Source organism: Spinacia oleracea, chromosome 5 (genome assembly GCF_020520425.1).
Source record: "Spinacia oleracea cultivar Varoflay chromosome 5, BTI_SOV_V1, whole genome shotgun sequence".
In the NCBI taxonomy this organism is placed as follows: Eukaryota; Viridiplantae; Streptophyta; class Magnoliopsida; order Caryophyllales; family Amaranthaceae; genus Spinacia; species Spinacia oleracea.
Window position 1 is genome coordinate 116,423,836 of NC_079491.1, and position 27,150 is coordinate 116,450,985.

Genomic DNA, 27,150 nt, shown 5'->3' on the forward strand with positions numbered 1-27,150 from the left:
AATCTAGTTGTAGAAAACAATTATGAAATGTTCCAGATAAAATGCACAAAAAATACAGACTTTTTTACATAACAATTCCAATATCAGGTGGCAGTGAGGGAGAAAGATTACAAAGAACAATAGAACATTTGAAGAGACATAAGGTGTAGTAAACATTGCCATGATCTTTGGGCCATCAGTTAAAGATGTGTGCAGAACCTCATCCTTCCATGCAAATTGCTGCAGCCTCAGCTTATGGAATTCTGTCATTGGGTTCTATTCCCTTCATTCGAAATTCGCCACCCGTCTCAGATAATCTGGAGCTGTCTTCAAAATATCATCTTTACACTTTTTGATGAAGACACACTTGATACATTGCATTGCCCCTTCTTTCAGATCCCACTTCTTCACAACCATTTCTTCTATGTACAAAACTTCAAGTTGCAAGAATCCTCCTTCACTGCACACAATTTTATCTTCGCAAATAATCACTTTAAGTAATTTAAGGATCCTTAGATATGGGAGTTTCTCTAGTGTCTTAATACTTTCTGGTTCAAGTTTAGTCCCGAAGAGGGCTAGCTTGGTAAGGCTTAATGGGAATGCATGTAGGTCTGGAAGTTTGGTGGTGACTGCATTTTCATTGGGATTTTCTACCCTTAGAGATTGAAGATGACATAAATGGTCTAGGCTATTTAGAAAATTATATGTGAGTTCTGAGTCAAAACTAATTCTCAATTTTCTAACATTAGGAAACTTGGCCCTGACCATCAGCCACTTCAAAATCTTGTCTGGACGTACACCAGAAAGAGTCTGTAGATTTGGAAGGGATCTATAGTAATCAATACCACTAGTTTGTGGTAGGGAAGTATCGCCCCCAAGGTAAAGATGCCTGAGAAACTGCATCTTCCATATACCATGTGGTAAGCTAACGAGATAAAGAGATTCTCTCATGTCTAAAGTCTCCAATTTGTGAAGGTTGACAATAGAAGATGGTAGGTGTTTGGCACTGGAAGCCTTCAACCTTAAATACCTTAAATTCGTCAGCTTACCTAGCTCTTTAGGCACCTTATTTAACTCTAGAAAACCCAAGTTTAGTACCTGGAGCTGGTGAAAATTATTGAGTAGAGTTTCCCAGAAATCTGCTGGATTAATATTCTTGCCAAAGCAATGAAGAGAGTGAACAGAGCATCCCTCGCTGCTTTTCAAAACATCTATGACTGTGTCACTATGAATCGCCATCCTTTTCATGCTTGGAGTCGCTGTTCATGTGAACCTCAAAAAACTTCTCAGTTGCACCTTGAGATGTGCAAAAGTGCAAAAACTTCTCAGCATGGCACGTTTTCGCACTTCCATCAGCCTTTTTTGTGTGTATTTTGATGAAAGATTGGTCAGTGAGTTTCTTCAAGTAATCCTCTCCAATTTCTTCTGCTTCTTTGCTGCTCTTTTGCTTCAAAAGTCCCTCAGCTATCCACATCTGGATCATTTGCTTGGCAGATATACGAGCACCTTCAGGGAATAAACCAAAGTATAACAAGCATAACTTTAGATCTTTATTAGGCAGGTCTTTATATTTAGAAAGGTCATCATATTCAAAAGCTTCTAGAATTTTTGACCACATTTGTTCCGTATTTTCTGAACAATTTAAGTTTGCTGCCATAGCCACAATTTCCCCCGGTGAGCCTTTGCATTTCTCTACCATTCTTTTACCGAGTTTCTCTAGGTGTGGATGAATTTTCACTTCACCTACTTTTCTTGATAAGAGCTCCCAGCTCTGGTTTTCATCTAGTGGCTTAACTTGATATGAAAATGAAACAGGTAAATCTGTTTGTGACACTCGACTTGCTAGCAATATTCGACTCCCGTTTGACTCGTCAGGAAATAAGGACATAAGCTCATCCAATTTATCACAGTTATGTACACAATCAATGGCTACGAGATACCTCTTGCCTTTAAAACTTTCACAAAATCTGGCTTTCAACTCATTCTTAGAAACGCAATCAGTTTGGTTACTTAAGTTTCTGAATAAGAAGTCTTCAAGTGGGAGTTGTTGAGGAAACGACATCCACTCTGTGTTGCCAAAATGCTCCTTGATTCGGCCATGATTACTAACCATCTTGGCCAAAGTTGTTTTGCCAGACCCTGCCTTTCCATGGATCAAAAGTACCTCACACTTTGATTTGGCATCTCCAATAAGTTTCCTCACCAATGTCTCCTGGGCATCATTAAATCCTACTACCTCATCGATTTTGAAGCTGATTGACCTGTGGCTATGGTGAGACTCTTTGTTTGAATCCTTGAAGCACTTTTCTATACCCTCTATCTCCTCCTCTATACCCCCTATCTTCTTCACATGATGTTTGGTTACCTTTTTTCCAGAGAGCAACCTTCCTAGCTTACTCTTCTGATTTTGATGATTAGTCTCTCCAACAATAGAACCAACCACTTCCTGTGTCTTGTAAGCAACTTCTCTGACTTGGTTTAACCATTCGTCTACATCTTGGTCGAACTCTGGGCCGTCTAACTCCTCGAGTTTCAAACCCATAGCTCTAAGCCTTGTTCTGAGAGATTTCAGTTTATGCATCTCTTTAACTACAGCTGGTGCTTGCTCTAGCTGTTCTACAGCATTTTCTATGGCCAAATGAGTATCATTCTCGGCCATCTCTAGTTATGGTTGTTTGTTAATATGTTAAAGCACTGTGGAAAAATCAAAGAACACGAAAACTTCTTAAGATTTTCCCATTACAGAAGCTAATGCTACTGCAAAATTATGGATAGGATATTGATGACTGATGGGTTCCAATTGAAGGGAAAGATGCTGCTTCTGTCAAAATCAAAGCAGAGCACATCAAGGAGGCCAGGAGGGGATAGAGCCATAGAGGGTGAAAGGGAAAGGAGAGTTGGCCGGTACCTGCTCAGCTGCTCTGCTATTACTTGTCAGTTGTCAAATATCGACCTTGTCATTTGCCAAAGGTTCTGCATTTTACCAGCTGTTTTTTTTTTACAGTGGATCAAACTTTTTGGTTTTAGTAAATTACGAGTCATATGTATCTTTGGCCTAGTGGAAAGGATTCCACCTCCCAACCTATCCCCACTAGGGGCACTTTAAAGGTGGGTTCCTCTTATCATCCCCCCACTCTCAAAGTGTCTAGCCTGCTAACCCGGACGGGTTGACCTGTGTGGAGTTCCGACCCGATAGGACATTTCATCTTACCTTCAAAAAAAAAAACATAAAAAAATACACTACAGTTCATATTGCTTTCCCAAGATATCAGTCTCGAGTGTGGTTGGCCAAACTAAGCTGACCAAGCAAACGGGTGGTATCAAACGAAGTACTAGTAGTCCTAAAATTGTATTCATAATATCTAGAGTATTATTTTTTTCCAATATCCTGTATCTCATAGACCCGTTCTCCAACTTATGTAATGTTGGGTTTTTGGTTCAAATTCTTTGTTCGGAACTGAATTTGGATGGGTTAAGACAGGGCCCACTTCTTTTTCGTTGGGTTGATTTTTCTACAAGTGAGTTTTGTGCACTAAAATCTTATCCACAAACAGGTTGATATAGTTCTTGACATGAATGTGTGGTGGCCTTAACAAAGTTGACTTGAAGTCTTCGAACTAACAAGGATTCCTAGTCTTTATAGTTGGGGGGCCTCCTTTAGTCCTTTCCCCATGTTAGCTTATATTGCACATAGACCATGTACGACTGGACTGGCTAGCGTTGTTTCAACAAGGTCCCACCATGCATGCAGCCTGTGGTTGAACTTTATTTTAGGATACTAGTGAAGGATAGGATAAAACTTTCGACGATGCATCAATGGAAAAACGAAGGAAGTATATTAGTAAAAACATGTGTTTAAAGTTAAGATGTGAATAGTGCGTACAAAAGTCAAAATGTTGCAATTTTAAGGAAATAGAGGAAAAATAAAGTATAATGTACTTAAGACTTGTACAGTATCCTTGCGTTCCAGTTTAGTGGTGTTACTTAAACTGTTTTCCAAAAATTATGTGTTGAACTTATAATTATGATAATCATATTGTGATTTCCTCAAACTTTGACTTCTAAATTTTGGCAGAGGGTAAACGCACAGACTACGAAGTTTCATCATGTCCAAGTAAGTGGAGTACCTTGCAATTCTAGTATACTACTGTATTTATAGGCTAGCAGTGCCACCCTAGTATAGATGCCCATATTTTATCTAACTGTTATTAATGCTTAACAAATATCTGGACTACCTGTGCAGATTTCTGAGGTTTTTTGGCGTCTAACAACTTATGCTAGAACCCATGCTCCGTTCAGGTATGATTTCCCTGCTGTATTTCTATCTGTTCATCAAATGCAACCAATTTATGCCTTTTGTTACGTTTACTTGGAGATCGTTTTCCAGTTCTAACAATTTGGAATTGCTTCTTTTGTGATGCAACATTTTCAGTTATGACTGGGATGTTGGTCACCATGGAAAGGAGGGGCTTGGCGGAGATTTTTCCAGAAAGAATAAGCAAATTTTGGAAGAATTGGCAGCTGAGGGTTCTGGTTGTTGTTAGCCTTTTAATGCAAGTTGCATTGATTCTATTTAGTAAGCTCAGAAAACACAATGGAAAGCCTTTGCTGAGGTTTATAGTTTGGTCTGCATATTTATTGGCAGACTGGGTGGCGGCACTTGCAATTGGGGTTATCCTTAACAATGTTCAAGCACATCCAAACAAGCATGAACCTTTAGATGACGATCTTATATCATTTTGGGCACCTTTCTTGCTACTCCATCTGGGTGGTCCAGATACAATATCCGCCTATTCATTAGAGGACAACCAGCTTTGGCAGAGGCGAGTGCTTCAGCTAGTTTTTCAATCTCTTTGGGCTGTTTACATATTAATTATAGCTTGGCCTGATATTTCCAGTCTCTCTCTCTTAACTATCCCAATGCTGCTAGCTGGAATACTTAAGATTGGAGAGAGAATAATTTCTCTAAGATCTGCTTGCACTGAGCATTTCCGTCTTTCACAGATGACGGAACCTGATCCGGGACCAAATTATTCCAAGTTTATGGAGGAATTCACCCTGAAGAAGGCAGAGGGGTTCTATGTTAAAGCAGTTGAGGTTATTGAGACCCCTCTTTCTACTCATGTCCCGGTTCCTGAGGTTATTGAGACCCCTCCTCCTACTCATGAAGACTTGGTTCTTAAAGCCTATGACCTATTCCAAATCTTCAAGCGCCTTTTCGTAGACCTCATTCTTAGCTTCCAAGATCGAGATGAGAGTCAATGTTACTTCCACAGTCTTGAGTACAAGGAGGCTTTTGAGGTGATTGAGATTGAGCTCGGATTTGCATATGATGTGTTCTACACCAAGGCACCTGCTGTTTATAATCGAATGGGGCAATTTTTCCGTCAAATCTCCTTATCTGCAACCTTAGTGGTGGCCTTTGTTTTTATCTGCAGGAGCAAGAAAGATCATTTTCATAAAGTTGACCTCTACATAACCTATTCACTGCTTATGGTAGCTGTAATATTGGAGTGTAGTTCTTTCCTCATTCTTCTATTCTCAGACTGGTCAATTTACTGGCTGAAGAAGCACTGCGAGACAGATTACTGGCTGGAGAAGCACTGCAAAAAGAGCATTATCTGGCTGAAGAAACACTGCAAGACGAGCATTATCTGGCTGAAGAAACACTGCAAGAAGAACATTATCTGTTGCTTCAGGCATCTTTTTTGTGCACCAAGGAAAAGATGGTCTAACTTGATTGCTCAGTATAGCATACAAAACTTTTGTCGAGAGAAAAATTCATCCCGCTTTCCTTGGTTTTTGAAGCTCTTGATGGTTGAAAACAAGGTGGATGAACTTGTCCTCCTTACCTATAGCAATGTGTCTTCAAATTTAAAGAAACTGATCTTCAAATATTTCTTAGAGATCTCAAAAAGTGGTAATAAGAGCCATTTTACTGCTTTATGCACTTCTAGAGGCAAGCGTGTCCTGGATGATTATGATTGTAGTGACTTGGGTTGGTCTATCACAGAAGTGGATTTCGACCAAAGTATTCTTCTGTGGCACATTGCAACTGAACTGTGTTATTACACAGATGATAGTAGTGAAAATCTAAAGGCCGTAACAGAGTCAGAGCGTACAGAAAGCAAACAAATGTCAGAGTACATGATGTATCTTTTGGCATTGCGTCCTTTCATGTTGCCTATGGGTATTGGGATGATAAGGTTCAGAGATACATGTGCAGAGGCTCGGGAATTCTTCAAAGAGAAGAGAGAGCAACCCGATAAAGTCCAAGCCTGCAAGATGCTGCTTCGGGTAAATACTGAAGTCCAACCAGGTAACTTTCTTTTTCATAGCGAAGAACCAATTTACTGCTAGTAGTTGATATTGAATCATCTTCTGTCGCGTACCAGGTAAAGTTAAAGGGGATAGAAGCAAATCTGTGCTGTTTGATGCTTGTAGGCTAGCCACTGAATTGCGATCTAAAGGTAAAGTATGGGAGATCATAAGCAAAGTTTGGATTGAGATTTTGGCTTATGCTGCATGCCATTGTCGTGGAACTCAACATGCTCAACAACTTAGGAAAGGGGGAGAGTTCCTTACTCATGTATGGCTTCTAATGGCACATTTAGGCATCACTGAACAGTTTCAGATATCTCAGGGTCATGCTAGAGCTAAGTTAAGTGCAAAGTAGTTCCCTTGAACTATCAGCCTAAACAACTTCCACTTCTTAGTCTTCGCATTTCAATGTTTCTTTAAGTTTTTGCTTTACAGTATCTTGTATCTCAGGAAACAACGACAAATCTGCAATCCGCGAGAGTAACTTCTTTTGTTCTAGTATATTTTTGTAGCACTCGAGGGTCCAGTTTCATTTGCTATAATCTTTTTGTTCATTTTTTACTACTACACTGTCAAAAAAAAAAAGAAGAAGTATAAACCCCTAATGGCTGAAATAATGATCCATCCAGAATGGTTTGAGAAGCAGTACGCTGACCGAACATATTTCCCGGGTACAGGCACAAGGAAGAGTACCAGAACATTCCCAATGTCCATGACGGGCTTTGATTTACTTTGATCTACTACGTAGTAAACCACTTATCTCTATTGATGTGGGAGTTTTCCGGCAGTTAATGACGAGGAGGTATGCGGTTCCACGTAGAGTCTTGTGCAACGAGCCGCCATTCACTTCACCTGCAAAACAAGAATATTCATTTCGGAATAGTCTCTCCAATACTTAAATACGATTAAGGGCTTTTAGAGAGAGAAAGTAATATAAAGTTTAAAGAAAAGGGAGAGCAATCAATATCATGAATTGTGGTGTATTTTATGTATCGAAAATCCCAATCCCTTTTCCTTGGAAAGAGGGGTATTCATACTGTCCACCCTTTAGGGGAAACCCTAAAGAGGAAAGAATATGATGAGTTGATTGCCTAGGGAGTGACAAGTTTCCTTTGATGTGACGTTTAATTCTTAGGCCTTGGGCCAGACAAAAAGAAAGACCTTATATAGGTTTAATTATTGTGAAATTGCTTTAGTGAAATGACATGGATGCCACGTACACAAGAGTTACTTGGCAAGTCATAAATTGATCGAGACACGTGTCGCGTTGACCTACATCATTTACCCCTCAAGGAGGGTAGTAGTGTAAAAACATTTCACTATTATTTTTCTTGATGGTTCTTTTTCAAATGAGATTTCCTGCTCCGCAGATGAGGAGCCACCTGTCGGACTTTTCAACTTTTACCCCTATACATATAGGGAGTGAGGTAAATTTCATTTTACCTCATTTGCAAAATTTTTCCTCAAAGTTAATAGAGAGACAAAGTTAGAGAGAAGCAATAGGTTCTTCAAGTTTGCAGTCGGAAAAAGGCCGAGAGCTCTTTTTCGCCGCTGTTCGGTTCATTTTTCTGCCGCCCGGTTCACCGTGATTTTCCCATTCGTCAAAACCATCATTTTTAAGGTAATATTTTCTTATCTTGTATGTTTTCTTAGTTCTCTTGTTTTTCTTCATTTGTTGTCGGCTCTTGAGCAACGTCTATCGTAATTGATTATGTGCCGTCACTTGTCACGACGACACATTGGTTATGCGGCCAAGAGTCGGGATGTCTTGATGTGGTGGTCAAACATGAGAGGCTCCAATTTCCTCTTTCCCCCCTGTTCTTAAGTCCGGCCTCCCATTGTGCTTCTTATGCAGGGTATGATGGCAAGGACATTGTTGATTTAAAGTTTAAGGGACAGATGGACACCTCATTTGACGGCGGGGGGGGGGGGGGGGGATCCATTAGAGTGGCGGCTGGAGAATTGAGCTACACTCCACCAGAAGAGGGTTAAAGCTCACGGCCCGAAGCCATATCCTTTGACGAGTTTTGAATGGAGGAAGTGGAAGGTGAGGGACCTTCTAGTGAACTGTCTGATTCGTTCAAGGAGTCAGCAAAAGATGAGGACAAAGCCGAGTTGGGAGAGCTAATAGGAGAAAACGAAAACATCCCAGCTTCCAAAATTCAAGCCGACCCTAGGTGGTTAAAATTGTTGGAGAGCAAAGGGTGTGATTATGCTCAGTCACTAAACGTGGGCCATAGGTACGAGTTTAGAATGCCGTCCAGCGAGGAATCTACCATTTGTGACGTGAGTCTAGGGGAGTTCCCTGTATATAATGGGGCTTTGAAGAGCGGCATGCGCTTCCCAACACACCCATTCGCTGAAGAGGTCCGGCCTGGGTTTGTCGCAATTGACGCCCAACTCTTGCTCGAGTGTGTTTGACTATATAGCCAAGTGTGAGTTGAAAGGTCTCACACCGTCTTTCAATGCCTTTCTTCGGTTGGTTAGGGTTCAAAAGGCTCTAGGAGCTTCCGAGCGGTGGTTTTAGCTAAGTAACAGAGGCGAGTACCTTACTTCCTTTGACAAGTCGTCTAAGCATCATTTATGGAGAATGAGGTGGGTCGTTTCTGGATGATCGATGAGCAGGTAAAGATGAATTTTGGCCGATGGCAGGCGATGCCTAGATTTCTGAACAAGGACGAGGAGTTGCCACCCTTGTCCATGCAAGAGTGGAATCAGATTGCCAAAATTTTTTAGACCGATCCTCTTGCTGTTGGGGATAAAACCCTGCATATTCCCAAGTCCTGGCTACCGTCTTGTTCTCAATTCAAGAACCCCGTCTTCTTGGCGGCCGTTGGTCTAGATCATGGATAAGACCAAGGTATATTGGATAGGCGTCAAAACGACTTTTAGTCGTATCTGTCAATAGTTTCTAACTGTTGTGATTCATTTTTTTGCAGAGTTTGCTATCTCAAAGATGTCGGCCCAAGAGAAGGGAGAGGTGAGCACTAAGGAGTGGCTCACCGAGGTCTTGTAACAGAAGATGAAGGGGCTCGTCGGAAAGGAGTCAATGATAGGCTAAAGTCGTATCACCTAATCAATGATAAACTTAATTCCACTAACCATGTAGCAATGAAACAACGTTCTTTCCACTATTAAAATAAAGGTCTAGACTATCGAAATCAAGAATATGGTTTGGTTTGAGTATTAAACTACGAACTAATTAAACAAGGGGAAATCAAATAATAAAAGACCTAGGGTATAAGTTCACCAATGAACAATAATACGGGATGATAAACAATCACTAACAGTCAATAAAGCAGTTAATCAGACTAGCATGCTCTCTCGAATCGATACTAATCATAGAATTGGAATTAACAGGGTCTCGCAATTTATTAAACCCAATTCTACCTATTGAAACTAGCCTAAACATCAAGTTACATCTCTCGAATTTTAACTTGACATTGCTTGACTAAAACAATTAAACCTGCGCAAATCTAATCGCGTAGTATATGAAATCAATCAATAGGAAATTAACCAACAATACCAACAATTAACAATAACCAATCATCCCTTCATATTAGTTAATGGATTCCCAAAACCCTAGATTAAAACTACTCACGCATATTTGGAGTAAACATAACAAATATAATTAATGAAAACATGAATGAAATTGAATAATAAAACAATAAACGAATTGAAATTGATAAGTAAAATAGGAACGAAGCAATACCTAATTAAGGAACGAAGGATGAAAAGTGAAAGCTTGAGTTTTTAATTGAAATAATAAAAAGTGTTTAACCAAAAGTTGAGAGAATACAAATAAGTGTAAAATAAACTAAGTGCTAGAAAATTGGATCCATACAAATAACTAAGGGCCTAATATTTATAGTCTTGCCCAAAGAAAGAAAATAAAACGGAAATTATTAAGTGAAAAGCACGCCTGGGGTTGTCGTCACTCGATCGGGCAATGGGCTGCCAGATCGGGCGAACAGCTCGACAAAAAACTCTTGACCTCAGGCTTCAGCGCAAGCGCCCGATCGGCGCGTGCCAATCAGCTAATTCTTCTCCCGACGAGCATCCAACTGCCCTTGGAGAACATGACGAGCCCAGCGCCCGATCGGCACCGGGTGAATTGCGCCCGATCGGGCGCTTGGAGATTCAGCTTATGCTCCTTCTTTGTTGCCCGATTAGTCTCCCCTCGCCCGTAACTCGCTGGGAGACCTTCAGTAAAGGCCGTGGGACGCCATTCTTCCTCCGAATAACCGAGTCTAACTCTTGGGGCTCAAATATGAACATCCTAAGCTCCCAAGAGTTGACAATGATCATCCCGAACCTAATCGGGATCGTGTAGTGGCGCATAATACTATGAAACGAGCCTAAAAAGGCCAATTTCTCTTCAAACAACCTGAAAGCTCAAGACACACTACATAACGCATATTAGTATTAAAAATGTCTCCTAAAAGCTCATTTAAGGCAGAAAAGTACTAAGGGACGGGGGTGAAATCACTACAGAATATACATATATCAAACTCCCCCAAGCTAAACCTTTGCTTATCCCTAAGCAAAGAGCATGAATGAGAGATAGACAATTAATTCACCCCAAGTTAAATAAGATGGACGATGAAACAAAGGTCAAATCAAGGTAAGTATATATCATGATCGAATTCTTTAATCCTCACGGTCACACATCAACCTGTATAAAGTTCACACAAGGCTCACAAGGCATACGCATAAAATCAAGATTAGGTCTCACCAAGTGAATCACTCCTCTCGTTTTGTGGCGGGCTAATCGAACCAAATGTGTCATGTTCACTCACCTTCCCATTTTGAATATGCATACTATCAAATGAGTAGTAGCCCTCCCAACTTACAACACTCTTGTGTTTGAAGGTTCTCCTAAACACTCAACCTACGCCAAAGTCGACTCGAAATGCACATATACTCTTTGGTCCTTGATAAACGACTATTTTCAGCCTATTGTTATACACACATTGCACAATGATAAAAAAGGACTTTTATTCAAACTTGTAATGTTGGCCGGGTATAAATAAGGGGTAAGGAAGAATTTTGATATGTGAGGGTAAAGTCTAACCTGGAGAGCAAACTATAATCAAAGCGACCAATGCCAATCATCCCCATAAAACTATGTACTCAACAATTTCCAACTTTCAACCACGGGAGAAGTACCAAAAATATGAAATGATAATCCACTTCTACCCTTTTCTTGCTTTTCTAACTACGAAAGTAAATAGCATATATTTTTTGACTATTTCTGTTTTTTTTTGAATGAAATAACGACGAAAAAAAAACTAAATATGTACGAGCTATAATACCCGTAACCACAAACTTTAGGTGCCACTTAATGATTACATCCCTTCCGAATTCACTTCCCATAAAACACATGTGCAAAACCTTGAATACCATAGGCCTAGAAAGCCAACCACCCCAACAAAGAGAACCAATACTAACATATGATAGCTCCCCCAAGCTAGACTTGGGAAAAGTAACCAACGGGGCTAATAAGGATTATGAAAACTTTACTAGGTTCAAATCAATCTCTTGATTTGAGTTCCACTAATCTTTGGCGTTGTTGCTTAGACCATATCAACAAGATAATATTCTAAAGCTCTATTTTGACAGACTTTTGAAAGTTGATTGATTTCTAGATCATTCAAGACAAGCTAGTCTTACTTGTTGAAAGTAACAAAAGAAATGAACAATTGTTAGAACTCCTAGACAATAGAGTTCAAAGATAAAGATATATTTTATTATTACTTTATTATTTCACCTGGGTTTGAGTTAATATGGATTTATTTACTCAAAAGTCATATAAGCTTGAATATGTTGACTAGTTCAAAGATTTATAGAAAAGTATAAAATCCACTTGGCAAGAAATCATAAAGATCTAGGTTAGATCATGTTGATGATTAATGATCATCAATGATTGTGTGTTGTAATTTCACGATCGAGCTCCATAAGATATAATATATCTAAATTGGAATGATCGAAATCAATTGATAGTTGATTAGATCAATGATGAATCATAAAGATTTTTCCTATAATTTCTAAACAAAATTCTCAACTACCACCAAACCAAACCAAATTCGTGAAAGCTATTGAAAATCATTTCAGAATATCTTTTCAATAATATATATCTAAGAGTTCCTAAACTCAGTGGGAGCTTAGTGTTTGTTATCCAACAAACTAAGGCCCAAGTATAGATATATGTTTCATTGTGATTTATTCAAATGAGACAAAGGGGTATTATTTCTACCACGAACTTTGAGAACAAAATATTTGTTTGCTCGAAATAGTGTCCTTTTGGAGATTCGTTTCCAAAATGACAAGTGGGAGAAAAATAGATCTCGAAAGTCTCCGAGGCGGACAACAAATATAAAAGGACATTCCGGAGGCTTTTAGAAGTTCTTCAGAAAATCCGAACACTTATTCTCTAAAGGATTTTTGAAATGGCTTTAATGAATGTATCTCTTAGAAAAATTTACAAGTTCTTCAAGGATAATAGAATATTCAGAGGACTTTCAAAGTGGCTATTGATATTCTATTGTTTGATGTTCTATACCCATGTATGCATAGTGTTCATGTCACTAAAACTATGAGATTCTTCTATTAGATAGTGAAGAAACCTACAACTTGCATGTAGTCAAACGATTACCATGAAGAGTAATGAGTTTGTGACTTGTAAGAAAGCTATGACGAAACCTAAATTCCCTAAAATGGTTAGAGGCCATAAATAACTCAATGTTTTAAATGGTTAAAGGCCATAAAACAAACACAATGTTTTTATGACAAAATTGAAATTTTGTTGATTTACAAGAATGGTTTACACCTATTGGTTGCAAATCAGTTTTAATGATAAAAATCATCAAACATGGAATTGTGTCTTCACAGAAAGCTATATTAGTCACCAAAGGTTAAGAAAATTCACATCGTGGATTGTGTTGAAACCTCATAGATAATCGTAAGGCTCAAGTCTATAAATCAAGCAATAAAAGCATATTGGTAGATATGTCAATTGGATGACAAAACGTATTCCTCAATCAAATGTTGGAAGAAACTATGTACATGACATGTCATAGGATTCATGGATCCAAATAATGCTTGAAAAGGAATGCTAGCTTAAGTATGGATTTAAGCAAGCAATTAGGAATTGGAACTGTATTTGAGTGAAGCTAATAAGTATTTTAGTTTAATAAAATATGCATGAATCTTATAGATGTATAAGAAGTTTAATGAGAGTACGTAAAACTCAATTGGTCTTATGTATCACACATATCTCTCTATTGAAAAATAACATTCAAATGCTAATGACTTAGGTTTGAAATTACTTATCAATGATGGACCAAGGCGAAACTTAGTTCATACTGGGTATTAAGATCTATTTACAAAGATCTTAGAATATTGTTTTGCATTAAGTAATGATATTTACTAAATCAAACATGAAAGACTCCATTGGAGATATTCGACCCATGTGAATAAATCTAAGTAATGAATGTTTGAACTATGTATAAGCATTTACTAAGTTAAACATCAAAGGATCTAAATGAGATTCTTCACCTATATTATATGTCAAAGAATTTGGCTGGGTTCAATATCTACTAAAATTAGATGAGCTAAAGTTACATGAATAGAATTCTATTGGGAATTATTCTGCAAAAGAATTTATCATGTACGATATAATACGAGGATCGCCAAAAATGTATTGTATGGCTTTAGGCATAACGAACATATACCAATCTCTATTGATCTAAGTAAAGATCAACTAGATTGAGATCAAGAAAATCCTATGGTACTTGAAAAGATAAATAGGAATAGTTTTTGATTCAAGGTAATAAACATATGCTAAAAATTGATGCTACACGCATAAACACTAACAAAGGATAAAGCAAGATTCCTTTGGAGTTAACCATTTGCAAGGACGAGCTACAATGCATCGTGTTTTAAAATGGCAACATGGATTGAAGACCATGAGTTGTTGCCTGGCAAATTCAATATTAATATCAATGTTCTAAGATACAACTGGAAAGTCTTCCACATATATGTGAACTACTTGGATAAGCAAAATCCAAACAAAGCATCACCTATACAATTGAAGTAAAGTACTTATTGCCTAAGAAGTAATAAACAGAGTTGTTTATGAGTTATTCGCTGAACTTATGTGAATCACATGTCTTATGAGTTGATGGTTCTTCATTGAAAAATATGTAGAACCACTATTGAAGCAAGAAAGACTAGATCACAAAATAAACATACTCAAAAGATCTTATCATCCTATCTCGAAAGGCATTCGATGAAAAGGATATTAAGATTGGCAAAGCATGATAACTAAACCTATGCAACAAGTGAGAAGCAACACTCACATTGTGGCAGTGGAAATCAAACATAGTTTTGAATTCCATTAATCGTTTTAAAGATGTGTTAGAGGCCCATGGTTGTAAAACATCCGGGTTGATCATTTATCATATATGAAATGTATTTTCATATACCATTTTATCTTGGTTTAGTATTAAATGATGAGTCTTTTCAATTTGACAATATATTCAAGATAGACTGTTAGGACCAGTCATGTGACTAAGAAATATCTATCAAGTAAACTTGAATGTCTAAAGTTGAAAATGGTCCCTAGTTGGAATATTTCTATAAAAGTGGACGCATAGAAAACACTAGACGGCTGGAATGCAAGATGACTAGTAGTTCTGTTTCTTGAACTACGTGGACATGGCAATGTCGCAATCATTTGCATAGATACTTACTTAATAAGATTAGTATCGGACAGACCTATGAAAATTTACTGTAAGATATGAAAATATGTTATAAGTAAATTTCATTATCTTATTAGACACTAATCCTCAATACGTGAGTGGTTTGAGATTACTTGTTTGAGAACTGGTTACTTTGACGTTGTCAAACGTCGCACCGTAAAAGGAGACTATAACGAAAACTCTCGGATAATCACCTATCAAACGAAGTCTAACCTCAAAATCGCAAGACTGGGATTTTCCTCCCATAAATCGAGATGAGATGCCAAAAGTTGTACAATTGCACTCGGAGAGCTAGAAACTGTAAAATGCATGGTCGTGCTTAGATGAATCATAGGCTATGATTATCTGTTTATTTGATCAGTTTAACTCTGACACCTAGAAATACCTCTGGACATAATAAGGATGACTACTCTAACCTTATGTTCATGAGCATGCATCAAGCAACAAAGGAATTAGGAAATACACACTTGTCCCTAAGGGCAAGTGGGAGACTAAAGGAAACAATGCTCTTGGTCCAAGTTTGCATTTAATGCTAAGTCTAATAAATGCGGTTTAGTATTAATTAAACAAGTTAATTATTTAGTGAGATCAAGTGATCTGAATGCTTAGCTAGAGGCCGCTTCAGTTCAAGTGGAATTAATAATATTAATGCCACATCTTACTCTTGACTGAACCCGTAGGGTCACACAAATAGTACGTGAACGGATCAAGTATTTAGGTTAATATAATATTCAGTAAATACTCTAATTATGGACATTTGGAAATGATGGATGTTGGTTCCAGAGGGAGCTAAAACCATCCAAAGACCAAGAAATAACATTTGTCGGAAATGAAGATATTGCCGGAAACGGAAATATGGTTCATGACGGAAATATAAATATTATCGAAGTCGAAGATATTACCGGAAAAGGAAATATGGTTCGTTTCGGAAATATGACTGGAATAGGAAATATTGTTGAAATAAAAAATATTGTCGAATTCGGAAATATTGTCGGAATCGAAAATATTGTTCGAATTGGAAATAAATTCGGGAACCGGAAAACTAATCGGAAGTACGACGAGCGACAGGCCAACAAGCAAGCCAACCCATCGCTCGACGAGCCAGCCCACGAGCACAACACCAACGCCAAGCACAAGGCCCAGCGCTAGCGTCGAGCACGAGGCCCATCACCAGCGCCAGGCCCAGCGCCCAGCGGCTGGCCTGCGAGCTTGGCGTGGGCGACAGGCATGGGCAACACCATCAACAAGTGTGTGCGGCAACTAATGCTTGGGCGCCAAGGTTACTTGCGCGACATGTAACTTAGGCCACAATGTAATACCTCGTGTTTTTATAATATTTATAAATATATTTTATTACATTTATGAAGCATTTTACAATTTTTAGAATTTATTTCGCATTTAAATATCATTTTAATGTATTTTAATTAATTAGAATATTTATTATTTTAATTAATTACGAAACGAATTTAAATTTTGATTCGGGAAATTTAATGGGTCGCAAGTAATTTTAAAAAGAATTGGGTTTTAAATGAAAAGTCCAACTCGATTTATTAAACGAGCTCAATCAAAAGAATTTAATTCAAAGCTCTAGGCTAGCCCAATCATTTAATTCCCTAAGCCCAATACTAATTTCCTAAGCCTAGCCCATTAGAAACTTGGGAGCCTATAAATAGGACTCCCCTCATTAAATGATCCCTCTTATTTTTCATAAACCCCTTTTCCTCTCTTGCTTGCCCCTCACTCTTCCTCTCTCCTCTTTTGCTCGGCTCACCCGCACGCCCAGCACCACACTCGTGCCTTCGAGTGCTGCGTGCCTTCGTGCCCTCCCCTTGCGCCCTCGGGTGTTGTCGCGCCCAGCACTCCCTCACTCCCTCTCTCGCGCGCCAGCGCCCAGCACTTCCTCTCGCCCTCACTCTCTCGCCCCCAGCGCGCTGTGCCTGCCCCTCGTCCCGCGCGCTCAGCGCTGCTGTGCCTGTCCCTCGCCCGCGCGCCAGCGCTGCTGTGCCTTCGTCCCCTGCCGCACGCACACACGTCGAGTGTGTGTGTGTGTTTTGTTCGTTGTTGCTCAATCTTTTTTCGCCCAATCACATTAATTCGTGGTTGTTCCGTGCTATAGGCCGGATTGGTATAATTCTCTTCTTCCTTACCTATTCTATTTCAATTCCGTATTTTAAATTATATTATTATTATTGTTTTGATTAATTAAAATGCCGGGAATCGGTTATGAACACCGTACTTTGAGGATTTATGTGTTTTGATTCATGAGGCTTGTTTTAATTATTAAAGCATGAATTTTCAGATTCGTTTATTTAATAAAGAATTGATTTTTATGATGTTAAATTGGTTTTGTTGGGAATTTCAAGTTAGGGTTTTAACCTAGACCTAATGAGTCAATTGATTTGCATAATTAGGTGATGATTTTAATTATGATAATCAATTATATTTTCATATTTATAAAAAGGTTTAAAGTGTTGATTTTTATTGATTTTAAGGGTGGAAATAGTATGTTTTCATACTAGGGATTAGTTTTGCAAATTGAGACGATTATTTTATTAAAGAACGATTGAATTCTAAAGTTTAAACAAGGTTTAAGATTTTATAAAGTTGCTGGAAATTTAATGAACATGGAAATAATTTAAGTTTCATTATTTTGATGATAGAAGGTGATTTCTAAGTGAGTGCTCGTTATTGCAAAGTGGCCCCTACGCTTAGGTATTCAAGGTACGTACAAGTCTAGGGCGACCACACCATTTGTGAAGAGAATTACATGATTGTTGTTGATGTGAATTATATTATGTGGATTCATGTTTATTTTGGTGAACGATCATGTGAATTATTATGTTGGATTTATTGAATTATTGGTTGAACAAGCATGTTGGATTAGTATGAGTATGTTCAATATTTATGCATGTATGGTTTGTTTTCACATGCAAGGGATGGATTATTTATTATTATGCTATTGTACGGGATGTCTAGCATACTCTTGAGCCAATTATTCGTACCACGTTGTACTACTTATTCTTACCACATGTGAAGGGTTCGCTCACGTAAGCCACCGCACATGTAGGGTTCAGTTGGGAATATTATATGAAATGAATTAGGATTTTTCGTGCAAGGGCACAACCCTCATGTTAATAGGCATGATGTGGAATCTCACTTTTGTGAGAAGGAACATGTTAGTAATCTCACAGTGTCTTGCTTTGTTGATCACAAGTCCTAAAGCATTAAAAGAAGATGGTTTTGGTTGTTGTTTATTAATTGTATGTGTGTATGTTTGTTGAGTCTTGAGTTCGCCTTTAATAAAATATTAATAAACGTTAAGTGCAACCAGAACAAGCTTCAAAACTCTTGGAACGTATATACCTTGAGTATGAACAATGGGGGGGAGACTTGCCGGAAAGCTTGATCTCCTACTAATGATACAAGACTTGTTTCATTCATATTATGCGCAGGAATTCCGTCGGTATGGCCCGACACTCGGTATGGTCCGATATTATTATTTATTGTTTGGTGTATGGTTGGCTCCCATCAGTCTTCCTTTATGGAATATTCTTTTAGTTCGTTCGAAGCTTATTCTAATCAAATTGTGAGTCAAGAGACGAGTCAAGTGTCGAGTCTTGCGTTCATGATTTACTTGTTAATTTATTAAATGGCTTTTGCATGTTGATTAGTACTTAGTGAGTGATGCATGTTTATAGTTTTGTTTCACTCTATTCTTGTAAGTACTTAGCGTTCGCTGACTACGTGCTTTGTGTCTTTTGGTCATGGCCTTTGCCTTAATGACCCTATGATGATCCATCATTTGTACTTGCATTGTTGGGGAGTAGAATAATATAGCAGGTTGGTAGATCGAAGTACGATCGAAATCATGTGGCTTGGGATGATTGAGAGAGTTGCATGTTTTTCGTACTTTAAAACTATTCTATCCATACTTTAATTATGTTTTGAATTCGTTGAACTTTTAATACTTTGGTTTTTGGGCGGTTATGGTTCCAATTTGTAGGAGGCCTCGATAATTTAATTATTTGTGTTTTGAAAAGTTAGTTGACATTAAATTCCGCTGCGTAATTCTGGTAATAGCCTTAACCGTTATCACAGTGGCGATAATACTTTAGTAATTCCTTTATTTTAAGTTGGAAAATGGTTTTATAAAAGCAAGGAATTATTAGGGTGTTACAAAGTGGTATACTAGAGCTTAGTTTCATTCCTTCTTTGTAGTAAGCAATATTACAAAGTGGTAATCGGAGACTAATGCGGAACTTTAGGATTTTTAAATATTATTTTCCTAAAGTCAAAACGTATTATTTTGAGTACTCAATATTTTAAAGGTCAAATATCAATTATTTTGGGTCGTTTGAAATAAGTTGAAAAGTTTGGATTATTGGTTAATCTAATTGAATTTTTCCGAATTTTTTTTAATTTGTTCGAAATTTTCGAAATATATTCGAAATAATTTTTTTTATATTTTTTTCGGATCTTCCTTAAATATCCGAATTTATTGATTTATTTATTTAATTAATTATTCGAATTTTTGGATTTTTAATTTTTTTTTTCGGATTTTCTTAATTATTATCCGAAATTAATTTGTTTAATTAATTAATAATTTTTTATTAATTTTCGATTTTAATTTTAATAATTTCAACTAAGTTAGGAGTTATTTCTTAATTAATTTCGAAAATTAATATTACTTCCAAGTGAGGATTGGGTAGATTAAGAAGGGCATATTAGTTTAAGAATGCATTTTATGTGATTATGTGAGCTAATAATTGCCATGTATGTGTTTTAACCATGTCTTATCTTGCCTTGAATGATTATTTGCATCATAATTCAGGTTGAGCATATACTTGTGCATTGAAATTGTATGTCTCCACGAACTATTTATTGTATCCTTTTTGGGTTGGAATTTCTTTGGGAACGCGTTAGTAAGACTTTCTAGTTGTGAATTTTCAGGAATTAATGATGCTACCTTCTAAGTTCACCAGTCTAGGATACCTAGAGAAGATGGATAACGAGACTCCTCATATGTATGTCCAGAAGATCGTGTCAAGGATATGCCCCATCTTAGGCACAAGGATATGATGACTAGTATGGTTATTCATTGTTTGCCCCATAAGTACCCTTACATAGACCTTAAGAACAAGTTCAGTGATATGCACTATAATGATGGTACCCCTAATTGGTACAAATATGGGACTGGAGATGGTAGGTGGAAGTATGATACTGAGGTTCTCACTACTATCTTAGAGGTTGCGGAGAATAGTTATGAGGATGGGAAGTACTCTACGGGTCTAGGGTATGGGCTATGGAGGAGTAGAAAGTGATGGTGAAGATGGCATGATCCATGATGAGCAAGCTAATGATGTTGAGGAGGACGATGATGATGATGATGATGTAGTGGAGATTGAAAATCCTAATCCTGTAGTTCCCGAACCAACAATTGAGATATCTAGTGGATTTGAGGATGATCTTGAAGAGAATAATGTGGTTGATAGTGAGCCACAACAGGATGATGTGGCTATGGATGAAGACTTTGATCCGGAAGAAGACTTGGATGATCCTAATGACCAAGACTTTACTCCAGAGCAATATAAGGAAAGAAATGATCGTCGTGATGACATTAGTCTTTAGAGAAATGTAATCCTTAGTTATTTATTTTTTCGTCGAATAATAAAGTGGCAAAGCTACTACTTATGGTTATTAGTTATATTATATTTTGGAGAAATAAAAGTTATATCATTGACGGATGTAAGACTTTATCGTTGAAGCATTAATAAAAGAATAGAATTTCCTTTTCGTTATCTCTTAAGTTCAATTTTCAATTCTAAGTTTCGTGGGTATCGCAAAGGGATTAATTGTTATTTCTTCAATGAAATTTTATGTGCAAGGTGGTCAAAGTATCAACCATCTAAAATTACAGGCATCGAATAGTTGGGAGAGAAAGCCCAAAAGTGGCTCCAACTCCCCTAGGGCATGTGTTGTGTGTGTTCTTGTTGTGAGTGGGTTCGTTGTCGAACTAGTGCCTTAGTAATGTCATGTCCAACCAATATTAAAGTTAGTCTTCTATTTTATTCAGGAGAAGGGATATGGCTAACCAAGAGATTTCTGAAGTGGTTAGACAACTAGCTGAGGTAGTTCAAGACCTAGATCAAACTAGAGCCAACCCAGTGCATGATCCGGCTGGGGAAATGTTTAAGAAAATAGCTCAAAGCAAGCCTCCACTGTATAGCGGAGAGATTGAACCAAGTATGCTTGAAAACTGGTTGAGAGAATTTGATAAGCTAATTGTGTTAGGTTATGATACATATGACAATACATAAATCATGCGGAAACAACCATTAAGCCAGGAATACATATTATTTACACATAATCATATAGCATAATTTAGATGCATACTCTTTGTTGCGTGCCTTCCCTAGCTGCGCCCGAACCGAACAAGAACAAGTCTTTAGGACTCCAAGTGTCGTCCCTCCGTAGATAGTCCACAGCACGTCCGGATCCGCCTTAAGATTGACCAACTAGAATCGCCCTTAAGGTACTAGAATTTTCGGCACTATTGAGCAAGGAATATGGCTGAATTTTTCTCTTAAAACTCACTTTGAATACATGAATTAATCTCTGAAAATATGTGACCCTAGGCACGTATTTATAGAGTTATGGAAAGGGAATTGGAATCCTAGTAGGATACGAATTAATTAAACTTAGAATCCTATAAGAACTCTAATTAATTAATTTATCCTTTTAGGAATAGGAATTTAATCATATACTAATTCTAATAGTTTTAGGAATCGTGCATGAACACAAACTCACACACACACACGGCAACCACGAGGGCCGCCCATGCGTGCGTGCGAGCAGCAGCCCACGCAGCGAGGCCCATGGCCTTAGGCGCGCGCTGGGCCTGCCTTGCGGTGGGCCTGGGCGCTGCCTTGGCTGGGCGCGCGTTTGGCTTGCTGGGCGATGGCCCGACTTCGTGCTGGGCCTTCGTCCGGCAGGCCTCGTCCGATGCTAATTCGTACGATACGCTTCCGATTAAATTCCCGGTTCCGGGATTCATTTCCGATACGAACAATATTTAATATTTCCGATTCCGGAATCAATTTCCGTTTCGAACAAATATTTAATATTTCCGTTTCCAGAATTATTTTCCGATTCCGATAATATTTCCGATTCTGACAATATTTCCGTTTCCGGCAATATTTCCGATTCTGGTAATATTTCCATTTCCGATAATATTTTCCGATACGTACCATGTTTCCGTTTCCGGCAACATCTACGACTTGGATAATATTTATATTTCCGATACGATCCATATTTCCGTTTCCGGCAACATCATCGTTTCCGGAGTATTCATTTCTTGCCTGTGACGATCTCAGCTCCCACTGAAACCAAGATCCGTCGATTCCGAATATCCATAGATGGAGTATCTAATGCCATTAAATACTTGATCCGTTTACGTACTATTTGTGTGACCCTACGGGTTCAGTCAAGAGTAAGCTGTGGATTAATATCATTAATTCCACTTGAACTGAAGCGGCCTCTAGCTAGGCATTCAGTTCACTTGATCTCACTGAATTATTAACTTGTTAATTAATACTGAACCGCATTTATTAGACTTAACATAGAATGCATACTTGGACCAAGGGCATTATTTCCTTCAGTCTCCCACTTGTCCTTAGGGACAAGTGTGCATTTCCTAATTCCTTTGTCGCTCGATGCTTGCTCTTGAACATAAGGTAAGAGTTGTCATCCTTATTATGTCCAGAGGTGTTCCTCGGTTTCAGAGTTCAACTGATCAAATAAACAGATAATCATAGCCTATGATTCATCCGAGCACGGCCATGCATTTCACAGTTTCTAGCTCTCCGAGTGGCCTTGTACAACTTTTAAGCCTCTCATCCCGATTTATGGGAGGACAATCCCAATCTTGCGATCTTGAGATTAGACTTCGTTTGATAGGTGATTACCTGAGCGTTGCCTTTATAGCATCCTTTTACGGTGCGACGGTTGGTCAACGTCAAAGCAACCAGTTCTCAAACAAGTAATCTCAAATCACTCAGGTATTGAGGATTTAGTGTCTAATAATTTAATGAAATTTACTTATGACAGACTTTCATCTCTTACAGTAAAGTTTCATAGGTCTTGTCCGATACTAGTCTTCCCAAAGTAAGTATCTATGCAAATGATTATGACATTGCCATGTCCACATAGTTCAAGAAACAGAACTACTAGTCATCTTGCATTCTAGTCGTCTAACGTTTTCTATGCGTCCAATTTTATAGATAACTCCGACTAGGGACCATTTTCAACCTTTGACATTCAAGTTCACTTGATAGACATTTCTTAGTCACAGGACTGGTCCTGACAGTCTATCTTGAATATATCGTCAAATTGAAGGGACTCATCATTTAATAAACCACAAATTAAATGGAAAAATGAATTCTTTTCATTTATTGTGAATGATTAACCAATAATGTTTTACAAAGATTTAAACTCTAAAACTTCAAAACATTAAACTGAGACATCAAAGCCATTCTCCAATATGCTTGATCCCCATAGCTGCAGTGTGCGAGTTATGCTTCGCCTGCGGCAGAGGTTTAGTTAATGGATCTGATATGTTGTCATCAGTTCCAATTTTGCTTATCTCGACTTCTTTTCTTTCAACGAACTCTCGTAGAAGGTGAAATCTACGAAGTACATGCTTGACTCTTTGGTGGTGTCTAGGCTCTTTTGCCTGTGCAATAGCTCCGTTATTGTCACAATACAGGGCTATTGGTCCTTTAATGGAGGGGACTACACCAAGTTCACCTATGAACTTCCTTAGCCATATAGCTTCCTTTGCTGCTTCATGTGCAGCAATGTACTCTGCTTCAGTTGTAGAATCCGCAATGGTGCTTTGCTTAGCACTTTTCCAGCTTACTGCTCCTCCGTTGAGGCAGAAGACAAACCCAGACTGTGATCTGAAATCATCTTTGTCGGTTTGGAAACTTGCGTCCGTATAGCCTTTAACAATTAATTCATCATCTCCACCATAGACCAGGAAGTCATCTTTGTGCCTTTTCAGGTACTTCAGAATGTTCTTGGCAGCAGTCCAATGCACCTCTCCTGGGTCTGACTGGTATCTGCTCGTAGCACTGAGTGCGTACGCAACATCCGGGCGTGTACATATCATAGCATACATTATTGAACCAATCAATGATGCATATGGAATCCCATTCATTCGTCTACGCTCATCAAGTGTTTTTGGGCACTGAGTCTTGCTTAGAGTCATTCCATGAGACATGGGTAGGTAGCCTCGCTTGGAGTCCGCCATCTTGAACCTATCAAGCACCTTATTGATATAAGTGCTTTGACTAAGTCCAATCATCCTTTTAGATCTATCTCTGTAAATCTTGATGCCCAATATGTACTGTGCTTCTCCTAGATCCTTCATCGAAAAACATTTCCCAAGCCAAATCTTGACAGAATTCAACATAGGAATGTCATTTCCGATAAGCAATATGTCGTCGACATATAATACTAGGAAAGCAATTTTGCTCCCACTGACCTTCTTGTATACACAATATTCGTCCGCGTTCTTGATGAAACCAAAGTCTTTGACTGCTTCATCAAAACGTATATTCCAGCTCCTGGATGCCTGCTTCAATCCGTAGATTGATTTCTTTAGCTTGCATACCTTTTTAGCATTCTTTGGATCCTCAAAACCTTCTGGCTGTGTCATAAACACAGTTTCTGTTAAAACGCCGTTTAAGAAAGCAGTTTTGACATCCATCTGCCATATTTCGTAATCGTAATATGCAGCGATTGCTAACATTATCCGAATAGACTTTAGCATTGCAACTGGTGAAAAGGTTTCATCGTAGTCCACACCATGGACTTGCCTGTAACCTTTTGCAACTAATCTAGCTTTGAAAATTTCAAGTTTCCCATCCTTGTCCTTTTTCAGTTTGAAAACCCATTTGCTTCCAATGGCTTGGTAGCCATCTGGAAAATCGACCAAATCCCATACTTGGTTTTCAGACATGGAGTCTAATTCAGATTGCATGGCTTCTTGCCATTGCTTGGAGCTAGGGCTTGTCATAGCTTGTTTGTAAGTCGCAGGTTCATCACTTTCAAGTAATAGAACGTCATAGCTCTCGTTCGTCAAAATACCTAAGTACCTTTCCGGTTGAGATCTATATCTTTGCGATCTACGCGGGGTAACATTTCTAGATTGACCATGATTCTCACCAGATTCTTCTAAAGATCTCTGAGTTTCATCCTGAATGTCATCTTGAGCATTCTCTAGAGTTTGTTGTTCGACTCGAATTTCTTCGAGGTCTACTTTTCTCCCACTTGTCATTTTGGAAATGTGATCTTTCTCCAAAAAGACACCATTTCGAGCAACAAACACCTTGTTCTCAGATGTATTGTAGAAGTAATACCCCTTTGTTTCCTTTGGATAGCCCACAAGGATACATTTGTCAGATTTTGGATGAAGTTTGTCTGAAATTAATCGTTTGACGTATACTTCACATCCCCAAATCTTAAGAAAAGACACATTTGGAGGCTTTCCAAACCATAATTCGTATGGAGTCTTTTCGACAGCTTTAGACGGAGCTCTATTTATAGTGAGTGCAGCTGTATTTAGTGCATGTCCCCAAAATTCTAATGGAAGTTCGGTCTGACCCATCATTGACCTGACCATGTCTAGCAAGGTTCTGTTCCTCCGTTCCGACACACCGTTCCATTGTGGTGTTCCAGGAGGAGTCAATTCTGATAGAATTCCACATTCTTTCAGATGGTCATCAAATTCATAGCTCAGATATTCACCGCCTCTATCAGACCGCAGTGCCTTAATCTTCTTGCCTAATTGATTCTCTACTTCACTCTGAAATTCCTTGAATTTGTCAAAGGATTCAGACTTATGCTTCATTAGGTAGACATAACCATACCTACTGAAGTCATCAATGAAAGTGATAAAGTAGCTGAAACCACCTCTAGCATTTGTACTCATTGGTCCACATACATCTGTATGGATTAAACCCAATAGTTCATTTTCTCTTTCTCCAACTTTAGAGAAAGGCTGCTTTGTCATTTTGCCAAGTAAACATGATTCGCATTTACCATAATCCTCTAAGTCAAATGGTTCTAGAATTCCTTCCTTTTGAAGTCTTTCTAAGCGTTTCAAGTTTATATGGCCTAATCGACAATGCCACAGATAGGTGAGATCTGAATCATCCTTTTTGGCCTTTTTGGTATTTATGTTATATACTTGTTTGTCGTGATCTAAAAGTCCATTGACTAATCTAGCAGATCCATAAAACATCTCTTTAAAATAAAACGAACAACTATTGTCCTTTATTAAAAAGGAAAATCCCTTAGCATCTAAGCAAGAAACTGAAATGATGTTTTTAGTAAGACTTGGAACATGGAAACATTCTTCCAGTTCCAAAACTAGCCCGGAGGGCAACGACAAATAGTAAGTTCCTACAGCTAATGCAGCAATCCGTGCTCCATTTCCCACTCGTAGGTCGACTTCACCCTTGCTTAACTTTCTACTTCTTCTTAGTCCCTGTGGATTGGAACATAAGTGTGAGCCACAACCTGTATCTAATACCCAAGAAGTTGAATTAGCAAGTATACAGTCTATAACGAAAATACCTGAAGATGGAACGACTGTTCCGTTCTTCTGATCTTCCTTTAGCTTCAAGCAATCTCTCTTCCAATGCCCCTTCTTCTTGCAGTAGAAGCATTCGGATTCAGAAGTGGGTTGACTGACCTTCCTCTTTACAGATTTGGCGCCAGTTTGCTTAGTTGGGCTGGCCTTGTTGCCACCTTTCTTAGCATTCCTCTTCTTTCCAGATTTCTTGAACTTGCCCCCACGCACCATAAGCACATCCTGCTTATCACTTTTGAGCGTCTTTTCAGCGGTCTTCAGCATACCGTGAAGCTCAGTGAGCGTTTTGTCCAGACTATTCATACTGTAGTTCAGTTTGAACTGATCATACCCGCTATGAAGAGAATGGAGGATGGTGTCTATAGCCATTTCCTGAGAAAACTGCTGATCCAGCCGACTCATATTCTCAATGAGTCCAATCATTTTGAGAAC

At 38.4% G+C, this 27,150-nt stretch overlaps 1 protein-coding gene and 1 pseudogene across 1 annotated transcript; one reads left to right on the top strand and one right to left on the bottom strand.

Moving 5' to 3' along the window:
• Positions 1 to 42: 42 nt before the first annotated feature.
• Positions 43 to 2,896, bottom strand: LOC110805530 (disease resistance protein RPP8-like; annotated as a pseudogene).
• A 647-nt stretch (positions 2,897 to 3,543) lies between these two features.
• LOC110805531 (uncharacterized) lies at positions 3,544 to 6,814 on the top strand. The gene is made up of 4 exons (XM_022011149.2): positions 3,544 to 4,093; positions 4,223 to 4,278; positions 4,412 to 6,298; positions 6,375 to 6,814. The coding sequence occupies exons 2-4, from the start codon at positions 4,254 to 4,256 to the stop codon at positions 6,653 to 6,655; spliced, it is 2,193 nt and encodes a 730-aa protein (XP_021866841.2). The 5' UTR covers positions 3,544 to 4,093; positions 4,223 to 4,253; the 3' UTR covers positions 6,656 to 6,814.
• Positions 6,815 to 27,150: the final 20,336 nt, after the last annotated feature.